General features: G+C 41.3%; 1 protein-coding gene across 1 annotated transcript; it reads right to left on the reverse strand.

The window, feature by feature from the left end:
* Positions 1–1,758: 1,758 nt before the first annotated feature.
* NSRP1 (nuclear speckle splicing regulatory protein 1) lies at positions 1,759–15,795 on the reverse strand. Its single transcript, XM_062622409.1, has 7 exons — positions 15,497–15,795; positions 14,332–14,419; positions 7,400–7,456; positions 6,776–6,907; positions 5,653–5,860; positions 4,960–5,068; positions 1,759–3,451 (listed from the first exon to the last, which is right to left on the reverse strand). The coding sequence occupies exons 1-7, from the start codon at positions 15,514–15,516 to the stop codon at positions 2,356–2,358; spliced, it is 1,710 nt and encodes a 569-aa protein (XP_062478393.1). The 5' UTR covers positions 15,517–15,795; the 3' UTR covers positions 1,759–2,355.
* Positions 15,796–15,853: the final 58 nt, after the last annotated feature.

Consider the following 15,853-nt stretch of genomic DNA (forward strand, 5'->3'; position numbering starts at 1 on the left):
CACTATAGATGTTATTCCTTTGTAACGGCAAAAGATGCATCTTTAATTTGTACTCTAAGACACTAATACACAACAGACATTGTCTCTCTGGGTGGTTTTAGCACCTCCTAAGAAATGCCACTGTTTTCTAGTGGACTAAAAGTCAGCCAAGAAGCCCTGATGTTAATACAGTCCTGCAACAGTCAGTGTAAAACCGGGCACGGTCTCTCAGTTGACTAAAGCACTCTGAGTACAGATGTACTGACAGAGGGTGAAAGAGTTTTAAATCACTTGGAGGTAACAGAGCAAGATAGACATGCAAAGACACAGGAGAAATATTTTTAGGAACAGATAGTCCAGAAGATCACTGGTGATGTTAGATCTTTGCTCTCTTTTCACTAGAACAATCCAGTCTGAGGTGCTTATGGGAATGGAGCAAGGAAGCCCTCCAGAAGTGGATTTAAAATGCTTATCTTTTCCTGAATAACACAAACATTAAATGCATGCATGTTTTCATTCTATAAAAGCTGAACTTCCCCTTTATTTTTTGTTACATGGCACACCTGTGTCAAGTTTTCTATATCTTCTGCTGACAAGTTCATTTGTCAGTGTCTGTTTAGCTCAGTGGCTGGTATATTGAGAAACAGATTTATTTTTACAATTGATTTTACCTTCCTTTTACATATCCAGCTGAACACATTTAGAGGAACCAGTATTTACCAGGTAGCTCAACAGGTAGTCATACGTTAAACATCGGTTTTGTACAAAAACTAGTTGGCAGGTTGATAGCAAGCGGGCTGCACTTAGAAGTCTCTTGAGGCAAACCACCCAATTCCTTCTCTTCAGTTCCCCTTCACTTACCCATCACATGAGAACATCCTACCCCTTATTCTGAGAAGTAAGAAGGAAGTTATGAAACCATTAAACTAGGACCATATTTGCCCTTTAAGCAAGGAGTATTAAACCAGAGTTTTAGTTGTACAGAACTAAGTATTCCCTCCAACTTGTACATGATGCACCTGTATTAATTTATGCAGCTGTTTAGTTACAAGTGTTGCAAGCCAATTGTTAAGTCATCAGTATGTGCCTTGTACTGTAAACTGTTATTGTAATAAATTTAATATTCATAATCCATCTGTAGACTTCTCTTGTGCCTCTCTTATGGGAAAAAAGAACAAAGATACAACTCTATTCCAAACAGCAAAATATCCAGTCCAGTTTACTACCCCAACAAGGCCTCTTTGCCAAAAAGCAGAGGATTTCCTTCAGTTCTTTCACTCTATTCCAACAGAAGAAACAAAAGCAAATTACATTTGTTTAGACAGAACAGCAAAACTGAACTGATCCACACTTGGAGTAAGTGCTTAGTTACTTGATGAGCTTATATATAAAACTAATTTCAAGGCTTTGTAAACTGGCAGGCTTGGCATTTAACTTCACTCACACTTTGTCTCATTACTAAGGCTGAACAAGTTCACTTTACTGTAGCATAAAAAGCAATAAAGTAAAAGAAACTACTATCAAAAGTGTTAAAAATGTGTTCTAAAATCTACAACCACTGTCAGATATCCCACTTACCAAGCTAGAGATTGGAGATAACTTTATTCTTCATTATGAACCTTTGAACAGGTTGACAAATGTAAAATATTACTTCCAGTAGAAACAAGCAGATACAACTGTAATACATAAACTCATATACAAGCACAAGACTCATGTACCTTATTTCACACACAGACACAGTAAAATAACACAAGCATTAAGAAGACCCACACATTAGACCCAGTATGTATCTTACACTTTATTCATTTCTGTACATCAGGTCCCCAAGACCAAAGCTCACACATAAATACAAAATTCATATATCAATATGCATCTAGCTTACAAAACACCATACTACATACAGAAGTTTCCTAGATTATTATTCAGGCTGTTTTTCTTGCCTTTTTCTTCACTTTTACAGGTCTGTTGCTCACTTTTGAGAGCATCAGTTGGCAACAATGCCTCCTGCCAAGGGCAGAGAACCCCTTTCTCTCAGCAGAGCTCACTGCTTCAGCTCAGAGCTGCCATGCTTTTTAACACTCCTAGGTCTGTCCCAGAAACTTCAAGTGCCCAGAATCTTATGGGCTGGGTGCTGAAGGCCATGGTGGATGGAGTCAACCCAATTTAATATTTCAACTGTATAAAGACACTAAGGCTGTTTTTCAAGTGATCCATGAGCCCATTTCAAGAGTTGTTCCTCTCTTACAGCATCCAGTTTCTTAGATGAAAGCCAGGAATAAATAACTAGGACACACTTTTACCTCTGTACAGGAGTCCATGCAGCAGTGACTTTTCCTTCTGGTTGACAGACCAAGTGTTTTTGTCCACCAAGGGATATTAATCTTCTTCCTTCTCGATGTAAGATTTGGCACTGACACGTGCCATCTGCCTCGCCAAGTACCGGTCCCTTGCTGACATGACTGTCTCCTCATTGCTCCGTTTGGCAAATTTGCTCATGCTCTCAGCTGGTTTCTGTGCTTGTTCTTTCTCCTCTTTATCCCCTTCTTCTCCAGCTTTACGTTTCTGCTCAGATGACATTTCAGAGCTGGATCTTCCCTTCTCATCCACCTCCCTCTCTCTTCCCTTTCTCTCTTTTTCCTGATGAGTCTCTCCATCTTTTTCTAAAGGTGTAGAACTACTTCCCCTCCTCTCTCTGTATTTCTTTTCATCATTACCGTATTTCTCTCTCCTGTCCTTCACATGATCTTCCTTTTCTCTATATTTCTCTCCTCTCTCCTTCTCTCTGTCATTATATCTATCTTTACCATTTCTTATTCTTTCTTTTTCTCGTTCCTTTTCTGAGCCCTTCTCATCTCTCTCCTTTGTTATTCTTTCTTTCTCTCGTTCCTTTTCTGAGCCCTTCTCATCTCTCTCCTTTCCTTTCCTCCATTCTCTGCTGTGTCCCTCCCTCTCTCTTCTTTCCTTCCCTCTTTGTTTATCATCCTGCTCTTCCCTCCTCCTGTAGTTATCTTTATTAGTATGATCCCCATATCTATGTCGCTCTTCCTTATCCCTTTGGTGATCCTTTTCATAGGTCCTACTTCTCTCGTGATCTTTTTCCCTGTACTGTTCATCATTTCCCCTTCTACTTGGTCTGCTCTCTCCCCTCCTTGTAAGATGATTTGTTTGGGCTTTTGAGGGTGGCTCTTCCTCCACACTGGATGCACTCGGTGACATGGAATGTCTCTGGCTCTTGTGATGTTTAACCTCCTCTTCACTGCTCACAGAGCTCTCCCTCTTTTTCTGCTTTTTCAAATTCACTTTACTATTTTTATGTCTCTTATCATCATCACTACTATCAGTTTCTAAGTCAGTATCAGCATCTGGATTATTCTCTTTCTTAGCAGAGGGCTTCGGTCTTTGTTTTTCATATGAGCCTTTGTTCCTTTGGTTGGATTCATCATAACAACTGTCAGGTTTTTCTTCCTTTATCCTACATTTTTTATGTTAAAAAAGAAAACAAACAACATTACACAGCCTGAAATCTCAGCCTCTTCCACAAACTGACTTCTGGTCAGGGCTTAAGCAAAAGATGCTGCTGAAGTCTAGGAAAGCAAATCTATCTGTGGCTCAAGTTCCAGGAATCCAGCGCAGAGGATTTCTGCTACGCATCTGTATCTGGTTCATTGGTGAATGTGAGCGGATTAATTTATCTACAAGAATGACTATGGTTAAGTATCTGTAGCCTCCACCTAAGCAAAAAGACAGATTTGTATTCATATGTGAGTTGTGTGGCAAGCTACACACTTTTTTCTATGTGCTTATTCCTTTTCACTTCAAATAATTATCCAGATGAGCAGCAGGCTGTATGCTGTGTTGTTGTATGTTTTGTTGTTGCGTGTTCTGCTGACAGAGGTAAGAAGCAGCTTCCGTTAGTAGTAGATCTTTTATAATCCAGTATTTCTGGAGATCTTGCCCTTGAGTCTAGATAGAAATGACTATCTTTTCAGAGCTCATAGATTCTTAAGCACAAAAAGCCGATCCATGGAGGACCAGTCTGGGCAGTAGGCAGAAAGGTTGTGCTTTGTCATTCTTTGCTGACTGATAAGGAAATACATGCTCAATCACAGGAGCCATGAGTCTCTTCTCTTTAATCATACAGCTCTAGTAACAGTCCATGGTAAATTCTTGTGAATCAGCACACCATCTATTTAGATTGAGCATCTGCTGTGTGCTGCATTTTCTTTGAGATGGCAAGCATTTAGCTTGCGATATCCAGGTTTAAAGCCTATCTTAAGAGAGGTTTAACCTGAATTGTTTCAAATGATCAGTTGTTGCACATAAGAAACATATCCCCTTCATCATTCCACAGGGCAGAATTTCACCACCTCAGCTATGTAAGTAATTCAGCCTCATCTCATTACTTTGCTTTGGAATGTACATATATTAAGATCTTAAAGCACTCCCACTGGATTTCCTACACATTTGGTTAATTTCCTTTTACCACAGCACCAGCACTCAATCAATTTAGTCTTTATGAACCCATAAATGTGGAGTAAGTATGAAGTCAGAGACTCACATTCTTTTCAGGCAATTTATATCACAAAATCATTTCCTGTCCTCTTGTGCTTGTTGTTTTATCTTTTGTCTCCCTCATAATTCAAAATATGGAACCTACTGCATATTGTCAAATATGTGAACCAAAGTAAATAAAGGTTGGAATATATAGGCTGGAATAATACCAAGTGGTATTACATGTATGACTGTCCTCTTGATACTTTTTAAATGGCATTCCTGTCCTGCTTGGTTCTGTCTTACAGTCTATTACACTTATGATTATTAGACATTTTCCACATAATTAAATTAATCAGCTGTGTAAAGGAATCACTTTACCCTACAATGTTTAGTACTCTCTAATTCTTACAGTGGTCCAGTGAGTCTGGAATCACAAACAGCCAGAAGCTGGTTTATATTGGAAAGCCTTCCAGAATGGCATCCTACCTGGCTTCACGGAAGCTGCATTTAGGCATCTCTTCTTCCCCCACTCTCTGGTTTAAAAGATGTCTGTAAAATCCACTGAGATCCTTCTGTTTGGTCACATCCAGGTATGCTGTGAGAAAGAAAGTGAGGTTGGATTTACCATGCCACAAATACTTATCAGTACAAATACTACAACTCACAATTGGTAGACACCACCAAGTCTGCAGTCTCCAGCCTGGAGGTTTTCAAGTCCCGAGTGGAAAAAGCTCAGAGTAACCTTACAGCAGACCAAGCTTTGAGCAAGAGGCTGTAACAGATGAATTTCTGAGAGCACTCCAGCCTGATTTATCTCATGACCCCATATCCTATTCTTTACAACACCTGTTCATGGGACACTACAAAAGGCCTGAAGTAAGGAGTGTAAGCCTCACTGTACCCCGGGCTTAGAGAATTCCTTCAACAAGTGACTCTTCCTCGAAAATAAAAAGCAGCAACACAAATAACACTGACACAGAGAGGAGTTTCCTCTGTTCCTTTAGTAACATACAAAGGAAAATAACAAAGAAGGATCTGATCCAGTATCTGCCACCTGGACCTTTTTGATTTTAATTATCTCAAGCCTCACAGAGAGCCCACATAACAATGTTGTAAATCATGTCAAGGCCGTACTAACATATTTATTTTAAAGGGCAATTATTTCAGTGTGAATCTCACCCTCGAGAGCTGCTTCTCTTCTTTCTCTTTCCTCCTCCTCAGCCCTTTCTTGCAGCTTCTTCTTATAGGCTGAGGTCACGAAAGCCTCTTTGTGATCAAACTCTCCCCCTTCCATTTCACGCTCTTTCTGTATTTTTCTTTCCATTCTTTTTTCTTGCTCCTTCTTTCTAATCTCAGCTGCTTTGAGGATATTTTGGATGTATTTGGGCTAAAATAGAAGAGAAAAAAGGGATCATACTGAGAGGTAATTAAGGTGGCTGAGAAGATACACATTGGGATTGATGGAGAGAAGCTGAAAGTCGGTAAGAGAATAAAAACTAACAGCAGCTACTCTAACATATTCTCTACTGTTTGACAGCTATCTGAAATAAACTGGCATTCTCTTTCAGATCACAAACACCCATGTTTCCATGCTGTATTCAACCAAAACATTCAGCCCATCTTTGACTAAGATAATTTTTGCTCTTGAGTGTGAGTGGTTTTTGATTTCTCACCCCTGTCTTCTGCCTTATAATAGTTTTGCCTTTCTATTGCTTGTAAAGGAGTGGGAAGCTTCCCTTTCTACCCACAAAACCTGACAAGAGCTTTCAGATTAAACAGAGTAAGTAACAATGAAAGTATCACTTGTCAGGATAATTCAACAATGCTTTCAAACAAGCCATTGGGCTGTGGAAACCGGCTCACATCTCACCAATGGAAATTAATTACTTTTGTCTCCTGACAGTCCTCCGGGAAGCCCAGCAGTGTGTGAGGAAGGACAATTTATGTTCATTGGCTTAATAACAAGAGTCTCTATTATCATAAGCAGTATTGTTACAGGGCCCATTGCCTCTAATCCTATTATCCCACTGTAACATTCTCTTCAGAAATACACAGACACACTGTACGTACATCATAAAGTGCATGGGAAACTTGTAGTGAGCCACCCTCTGGAATACCACTGGATGAGGACTCCAAAGTTTTGCCAAAATTATTGCCAATTACTACCTTATTTAGTGGGATTTGAGCACAAACTTGCATGCCCCATGGGAAAATGCATTTGGCAAAGCTTAGAAGTTAATCAATTTTAGCCACTCCAAGCACACGAGGCTCAGACAGACATCACACACTTTCAGGTATCAACCTTTTTGTCATCTCTTCCAGATAACACTCTGGCATTACTTTCTTTCTTCTGCTGCTGCATTTCATCATAAATACTGTCATATTCGTACACTGTAGCATCTTCCTCCAAAGCCTTCTGAATCTCCAATTTAGTCTAAAAGAAAGGAAGGAGGATGAAAAGATACCCAAAAATTAAGCATGACATTTCTACAATTTTCAAAGCTTTTGAGAAACTCTAAAATAACCAATGCACTCTACACCACAAAACAAACTTCAACACCTCGTCTATTTAACTGCTTGCTTTGAGGAAACAGAAAATTCACTGTATTTTACATTATGGCCAGTTCTGTAAGCCTCACTCATGCAGCTTTCATCGGGCTCTTCTTCAGCTGCTCTGATCCCAGCCAGAAGAGTTTCAAAATGACCAACTTTGCCCAGAAACCTGATAGATTTCCATGCTAGAGGAAAGGCCCTGAGAACTTCAGATCAAGTCTTGTGCTGCAAAGAGCAATGCACAAAATCATAAATGTATATGGAATTGTTTTAAAGGGTAACTGTAACACTGCAATGATACAAATCTGTTTCTGCAGCCATTTAATTAAAGGAAATAGATGCTGTAATTTCTTAATCTGCCACCACATCTTACCTGTTTCATTGCTTGTTTTTTCAGCGCTTCTTTCTGAAGGCTTTCACCCACAGATGGCTATAAGGAAACATTGCAAAAATGGAATCAATTACATTGACACAGCTCCTAACAAACAACTGTATAACAATCCCATTCCAGTAAGTCAGTCTCTCATTTCAGTAGAATTTTTCTGTAGGAAGAAAAGCTAAAAGTTCCTTCCCAAGCATACAATGAATCAGCCTTTTCCACGAGCAAAGAATCACAGTACCTCAGCATATATAGGAAAATGATGAGTTTAAGAACACTATTTCAATGGCGTGCACCTCAAAAGCTGCATAAAGCGGCATGTCATTTCAAAAAGCAAGTGATCTCTGTCCAAGAACTGCTCAGAGACATAGGAGGTCTGTGAAAACTCTTCAGTTGCAATGCCCTCCTCCAACCATTGCCAAAAGAACAGTGGAGAAGATACACCCCTCCACTGTGGTAAGGGTCAGCCTGCAGGGATCATGCTGAGAGGTAATTAAGGTGGCTGAGAAGATACACATTGTCATTATCTTTCCAAGAGCCTGTGAAATACATAGGTAGTGCTCAGAATATACATACTCTTCCTCCAGTGTGTACATGCGCTCAGAGATGTAGCAGTCATGAGCAGACATTCATACAAGCACATGAAAAAACTGTGCTCATAGTAAAAAACAACTGAAAGATTTGGCACTTACTACAGGATTGATCTGTATCATTAGTTCAGTATTTTTAGAAAGAAGAATACTGCTGCTATGGACAGCATGTACTTCAAATGTTCACGTTTCACTTTTCAAGATGAATATGCTCGCAAACAGCAGTACTGATCTTCCCTAAGAAAAACCATGTCCACTACTGAAAATATGTTTTCTAATCATACTGTCTTTTAAAGGCAGCTTTGCATTTTATTTAGTTTTGTCTTTTAGTGTTAAACTAAGCTGTGTATTTATCTTTCCTCAACCAATAGATGATACTGTTTATTTAACAGATTCACTACAACTGACAGGACATGTAACCTTGTTTATGTAATTAAGTATCTCAAACTTACAAAGCTGCTACATGCAGACTTGGATAAACTCCATCTCCACTTCCCAAATGTTAAACCTCGTGCTTAAACTACAGTAATAAAGGGAAAGTGTGATGTGCACTTTCATGGAAGAAAAGCCCTCCATGGTTCAGTTACGCTCCCACCAAAAGCAGCCTCCCTCTCCCACCCACCTGCAAGTAACCAGGTGAAGGGAGCAGACAGGCTTCAGGCTTTTGGAACCTGAGCTTGTAAGACATTAGCAACACACTCGAGAGTCTGCTGTGGGATCAGAGGCTACACCCTGTACACTGCAGCTTGCTGCTTATTTGGATTAGAATCGGATATAGTCTCCTATTTATTTATGTAGCTGGTTGGTTGGTTGACTGGGGGAAGTAGATAGCAGTTTATTCAGTTTAAAACAACGTAAAAGGATCTGTTCACCTCTGGCTTTCAAGACTGAAAAGCTAATGTTGTAGAATATTTTAAATACTGTACTTAATTTTTAGGTCATCTACTGTCTTTTCAAAATGCTATAAATGAGTCTGTATGAACTTCTTCATATAAACAGCTGCTTTAAACTGGCAGTGGAACATATACCAGTGCCACACAGAAGACCTAAACTTCCTCGTGGCCCTTGGGAAAGGTGCTGATCCTCTACCTGACATATTAAGGGTCAGCACTGAAGATTTCCTTTATCAGACTCTTACGCTGGTTTTACAGAAAGGTGCCTGAACATTAAGGAATTTTCCCTGCATTAGCCCAGAAAGCAATGGCTCAGTAGAAGATGACACAGATTCAGGAGCTGTATTTACAGAATCGGCTTTATCCCACCAAAATGTTTGAAACGCTGCTTAGAATGTTTTCTTCCTCTGCCTACATGAAATGAACTTGCTGATCTGCAAAGATTACATGAGCACAAAAGTAATACATAATCCTCTTGATAGTACACATCATTGTAAAGAGCTCCACCTGCCATTTGTTTGTCTAGAGTGGCAGTAAGTTTACAGAAAACAAACACTTTCCCTCATGGTTTATGGTGAACAATTTCCTGCTGTGCCACAAGCTCTGACAGATGAGAACTTCCCGTTCTTTTGTATTGTTTTTACTTATCAACTGCCCATTTATTAAAAGCCCTATAAGCTCAGCAATCTGTCTCATACCCTTTCCTTGCAGTCAAGCTATTCTTCTGAAGCACAAAGCTTAGAGTTTAGTATTTTCTGGAAGGAGAAAATGTTTTAACCCCATCCTGTGAAATGACACAGAATCCATGCAAATCAAAAAGCTCTTACGTATGAGATTCTCTGGTCTACCCCTCCTAGGGTTAAAAAACAATAATAGAAGAAATAATAAATTACCCCAATCTACTAAATAGCTCATTGTTTGCTCCCATTTCTTTATTTTAATAGATGCTCTCAAAGTACATGTGAGATGCGCAACTTCTTCTTCCCTACTGTCACAAGAAGACCAACAAATTGTGACACAGGAGCTATTAATAATGGAGCATCTTGTATTAGCTGCATATCCTGCCTCCAAGGGAAAAGCATTTGTGGTTGTTACCAAAACTCCAGGCATGGTACTTACTGATAGACAATATAAGACATCATTCCAATCCTTTTCTAAAACCAGAAGACAATTCTGCTCTAATATAACCTGTTATGAAAGACCCATGAGAGGGCTTTGCCCTTTTGAACTCCCTACATGCTGCTTTGCAGTAGGCACACAAAATGAATTACCATTGTTTAAACTGAAATACATTTGAAAGGGAAATTACATGCTTCAGTGACGTCAGGCAGATTAGATGTAGTTTGATTTTAATCTCTCACTACAACCATCTAGTTTAAGATGGGCAGAAAAATACTTGACCAAAGAGCAGCAGCAGGATAATCTGGAGCTCTGCTTGATCACCAAGTGAAGGGACAGTCAACCAGCTCACAAACAGCAAAGCACTTTCAAAGCAAAATTCATCTCCCTGATTTTAGGTGTTCACTTTAGCATGAAGTGAGTTGTGCCTCAGCAGTACCTGCATCTCTCGTGACTGTACAGGGCACTCAGGAGCTCAAGCACAGATTTCTATGGATCTTGCCCAAGTTTGGGGCCCTGCGTGGCTGTATATTGGAAAGGCTGAGATCTGACTCTGCTCAATTCATGCTTCTCACATCAGGTAAGAAATCTCAGGCTATGACCTTTGGATTCATGACTCTTTGGTACCCAAACATTTCAAAATGAGCCACTTACACTCCCATGTATATGTACTTAGCATTGAATCGTTAAGGTTGCCCTCAGAGAGACCTGGATTACCCAACTACAGACCACAGAGATGATCCCTGAACATACACAAGACTCAGAGCTTCATGGGGGAAAACATACTATCAAGTCAGGCAACAGATCCCTCTCAATTCAGACACCGTATGAGTCATGGCTACTAGCAGAAGATTAAGAGAAAGAACATAAACAACTCACATACAGAATTAGCTTTCCTCAATATTCCCTCCTAGGTTCCAGAAACCAGGAGGTGAGGGACTTCCTGCACTTGAGGATGCACCTGGACCATTGTTTGCCACCAAGAGCACCCCTTGCTTTGGCTAATCCATAAGTGAACCCATTTATCTTTTTGGCCATGCCACAACATCCTGTGGCAATGAGCTCCACAACTTAATTATACATTGTGTGGAGAAATCCCCAACTTCCTTTTGTTTAGATCAAACCAGTTACTTGGTAATTCCATAATACACTGTGTTGCTCATATTATGAGAAATACTACGTTACTTTCTCTGAACTTTCTTGATTTTACCTACATCCTCTTCAGTTCCTTCTCTTCACTTCCTTCCTCTCAGTAACCTAAGAGCCCCTTCAGTCTACTTACTTTGCATGAAAACTGTTGCATAAACTCTCGTCATCACCAGTACTCATCACTTTGCCAATTTTACTTTTAGTCATTCTATATCTTTTGCAAAGTGACTCTACAACATAGTCTTCTGCTTGTCCTCAGTTTCTTCCTTTGTGCCTGCTTAAAGACTTCATTTATGTCTGAAAAAGAACTATCCATACTGACTCCACTATCTCTCTCTTGAATATACTACTTACTGTGGTCTAAATACAGTTATTTTTACAGCTACACTTTACGTTCTGAGCAACAAACCAGTTCTGTAAGGCTGGTGAGGTGCAGGAATGTATGTTGGGTGATTCTGATACAACCAAAAACCAGAACCTTTATCCACTGTACCACAGAGATATTTTCAGCTGAATTCCAAAGATAAACCAGAACATGGAACAGTGCACTGGGAATACTCACAAGCCATCCCTGAAAACACAACACGTGAATAAAGGAATAGCATCTTTGGAGAAAATGGATGTATCACAAATAATACTAAGCCAGAAAGGAAACCTATTTTTAATGCATCCTAGACTGCTGCTGTAACACCTGCTCTCTACAACAGGCTTTCCCAGGGGTAAAAACCTTCCCCCCAGTTTTTAAAGATAACGAAAACTCCTCATTATGAAGGCAAATAATTCACAACTCCAATGACTAAAAGCACCTGTAACCTCCTGGGTTGCTTTTTCCCAGTCAACACTGTACTCGGAGAAAACTTCCACCCAGCTGTTCTGCTCCTTATGAACTAACCCAAAGATCATCTTCATCAGCAACTAACATCCATTAATGTACTTAGCCACAGAAAAAAACCCACCTTTCAAATTCCTTCAGCAAGAGCACAGGCAAAATCTTACTGAAATATGCATAGTAACATTTAAAAACAGAGAGCAAAAGTTTGGTATCTCCTGTATGATCACAGACCAAGTGAGGTGTGCAGATTTCCCAGCACAAACTTTATTAGAGTTCAGTTAAAAATACATAATCTCCAGACATTTGAGATGTAGTTCTGGCTGATAAGGCAGCAGACAGGAAATGAAACCCCTCCCAAACGCTGCTCCTTATCTTGAAAAGCTCTGAAATGATTACTGAACTAATAAAGTAATTTAGCTTTAAAAAAAATATAAATGATCTTCTCTGATAAAGGCAGTTATGAGATTATTACTTTTTGCTGGCTATGTACCATAGTGATGAGTATGACAACTTTTAAGAGTCTTTGTAACAGACTCTTAGTGAATCTGTCAGCCTTGCTGAGAGGATACTTGATCTGTTAAGCTAAAAGTAGACAGCATCATGCACTATTATTATTAGAACTCTATGCATTATTTTACTTTAACGTTTAGATATTAAGAGGAAATGGAGAAGTTAAAAAGTGTTCTATACTCAAGATGGTTCCCAGTCCTACTGTGTAATGCTGGCAGTGGATTAAATCATGCTCATTCTTGGGATATGGAAAATGTGGGGTTAGACCCTTAATGTAGAAAAAGACACCAAATCCCAAACTGACAGGGACTAAACTGACCAGGAAAGTGCTCTTGCCATGGGGACAGTGGATCTCCATGGACACTGCCATCTCCATCTGAAAGGAAAGCCTCTCTGCAGCACCATGGAGCCAGCTAGGAGATCAAGGAAGGACACACCTTCACAGAGTGCAAAGGACAGCAGCAGCATGAGATGGGATTTAAGACATGTTCCTGCCCTCTCTGCCTCCTGTGGTCCTATAAGCTGCACTGAGTCAGTTCCATGTTGAGCAGGTGCCACTAGGAAGGCCCTCACCCCTTTCATGCCTGTACAAAGAGAGCTCAGACACCTTCAACAGCAGCATTCTCATTTCTGTAAGTGAACCAGGTACACAGAGGCTGGGAAGTGGCAGATTCAGGCTTTCTGTGACATATGAAGAACAACTGAGAGTTCATAAGAAAAAACAAAAAAAACCAAAGCATATTTAAAAGAAATGTTTTGATAATGAATCAGAAACTGACCAGGATTATTTGATGCTTTATTAGCACTGGGTTTTCAACCACACTAGAAAGCATTGAGTGAAGCTCTACAGCAGCAAGAGTACTTTTGTAACAGATTCCATTGCCAAACTTCAACTGATTCTAAATTACAACTTCTTAAACGTTAAAATTCTAGGCTATGGGTGTAGGTGAAGTTTATTCTCTGAGTTTTGTAGGAAAAAAGCTAAATATACACACAATGACATTCTGATTAAATTATCACAAGTAATTCCAGATCAATAAAAACCAGTATATTGCAACATTATGTCCAGAAAGCTCCATTCATGTTCATCTCCATGATTTTGAGTTCCTGTTCTTTACCTGTAAACTATGAAGCTACTGGCTCTAAATCCTTCAGAAAGTCTGGTTTAGGAGTTGGGTTTCTGTAAGGCATCCCAAGCAGCCTATGTACCATGCCAGTTCTTGATGCTCCCCATATTCATAGCACTATATCCAGGGGTGTAACTTTTAAAGCTTACAGCAACTGCTACTGGGGCAAGTTGAAAGCTAAGATTTTGAAGGTAATACTTAAAAAATATAAAACCATTGAAGGAGACTATAGCAAAGAACACTATCAACTTCATGTGATACACTCATACACACCCATGAGTCTAAACATCATAAAGCACTTGTATGAAATCTGCATTGAATGAGCTAAAGGATAAAATATGCTTTACTGCACTTTAAAGTTAATACTCAAGAAAGGAATGTTGATTGTTACTGGTCTTTATTTGCAAGCAGGTTTCCCAGTGATGCCAACAAGGTTCTTTACAAGCTACTGTTAACTCTTACAAACAGGCTGCTACAGGTGATGAGTTTTTGGAAGAGCTGGCAGAAAGTAACCAACTTTGGTTACCACGGTTACCAACCATGGCTTCACCTAACTCACACTAAAGAACACACAGATCCTATTTCACACCTAAATGGCGACACAGATCCCAGTGACACCAGGACAAGCTCATGCAGTCATTAATGGTTGTAAACAATTAATGTGAAGAATATGGGGAAAAATTCATCATAAAACTGTTGAACTCACCTCATCATCAGAGTCATCTGCAAACGCTGAGAGTTTCTTTGACACGAGATTTTTCTGTGGCGTTTTTTTGGGCATAATGAGCCCATATCTAGAGAAAAAGAATAAAAGTCACCCTTTCACGTTACTGATAAAAAAATACAGCACGTTCCAAACCGAAAGTCCACCATTTCCAATTTTAGAAACAAAAGACCAGCATCAGTGTAATGTATGAGGTGTGGAGCAGCATCATCAGCAGTGTGCTCAGCCTTGCCATGTGCCTGCAGATTCTCCCATAGGTATTGCTGACTTTTTCCATGCAAAGATTTGGGATGTAATGGAACTCCTAAATGAGGCCATAAATCCCTCATGTCCAGAGTTTTCCAAGTGATTTTGGAATTAAGAAATTACTGTTTCACCTGCAGAGGTTCGGTCTTAGTCTACATTAGACACCATTCTGTGCGCAGTAAGCTCACCTATTTTGCATGAGGATGTAAAGCACCAACCCACATACACCACTATGGGAAAAGACACGATTTACTGCCAGATGATGTCATGCAGAGCTTAATGACACAGACAGAACTCTTCTGCTGGCAGAGCCAACCTCTGTGTTCTGTCAGAGACACTGTTTTTGGCAATGAGCAATCTCTAAGGGAGGGATTTCCCCCAACCTGCTTTCCCCCAGTGTAGCATGGGGAACTGCACGATGCCGCAGATACATCATCACTGTGATAAACTGTTTCCTTCCGTGTGCTCCGAATCCGCCCCAGCAGCTCCCTCTAACCGGCTGCGGGGAGCCGAGGAGCAACCGGGGGCCGTTGCCCCTCAACCGCCAGTACTGGGGGCCTGGCGGCGTCAGGCTGGACGGGAGGGGGTATCCTGAGGAGATTTTACTTCCCAAGCGTGAAAACTCCCCCCGAAAACATGGCAGCACCCCCGCCACTCCCCATCGATGTGGGGTTTGTTTGTTTTTAATAAACACAGGTTTAAACTCAGGCCAACGCAACGAGCCCCGCTGCTGCGGCCCGGGCCGGGGGGCCTGTTAAGAGCTCTCCCAGGCCCGAGACAGGGCCCTGCTTGCGCCCGCTCTCACGGCGGCCCCGGGGACCTTCCCTCCCATCCGCTGCCCCGCGGAGCAGAGCCCGGTCGGACCCTCCGCACCGAGGGCCCCGGCGCCACCGCCACTCACTGCTTGCTTAGCGCCGCCATCTTGCCCCGGCCGTCGCCGCGCAAAGCCGCCGGTTGTTCCGCGGCCGCAGATTCCTCGCGACAAAAACCCACCCCGGAGGATCCCTCCGCCTCGAGTCTCGGTCCCGCTCCCGGTCCTGGTCCCGCTCCAGCTTCAGAAGGGGAGCGGAGAACGGGCGGGAGGGGGCTGGCGGGGGGAGCGAGTTTTTTAACCGCTCGTTGCCTGGTGGCGAAAGTGCCGGTAGGGGAAGGACTGGTGGGGGTGGCCCGCGCCGCCCTGAGGGGAGCCGAGACGGGCCGAAACGAGCCGAAACTAGCCGAGGTCGGCCGAACCCAGCCGAGCTGAAACGAGCCGAGC

This window comes from Pezoporus occidentalis, unplaced genomic scaffold (genome assembly GCF_034315485.1).
Source record: "Pezoporus occidentalis ecotype Australia unplaced genomic scaffold, CSIRO_AGI_Poc_V1 ctg241, whole genome shotgun sequence".
NCBI classification, from domain to species: Eukaryota; Metazoa; Chordata; class Aves; order Psittaciformes; family Psittacidae; genus Pezoporus; species Pezoporus occidentalis.

What these genes read in the sequence shown, in the direction of transcription:
- NSRP1 (XM_062622409.1), bottom strand. Translation starts at nt 15,516, where the DNA reads ATGGCGGCGCTAAGCAAGCA. An exon ending in ATGGCGGCGCTAAGCAAGCA is followed by an intron (nt 14,420 to 15,496) that starts GTGAGTGGCGGT and finishes CTTTTTCTCTAG; the next exon opens with ATATGGGCTCATTATGCCCA. An exon ending in TGCAGCTTCCGTGAAGCCAG is followed by an intron (nt 3,452 to 4,959) that starts GTAGGATGCCAT and finishes TAAAAAATGTAG; the next exon opens with GATAAAGGAAGAAAAACCTG.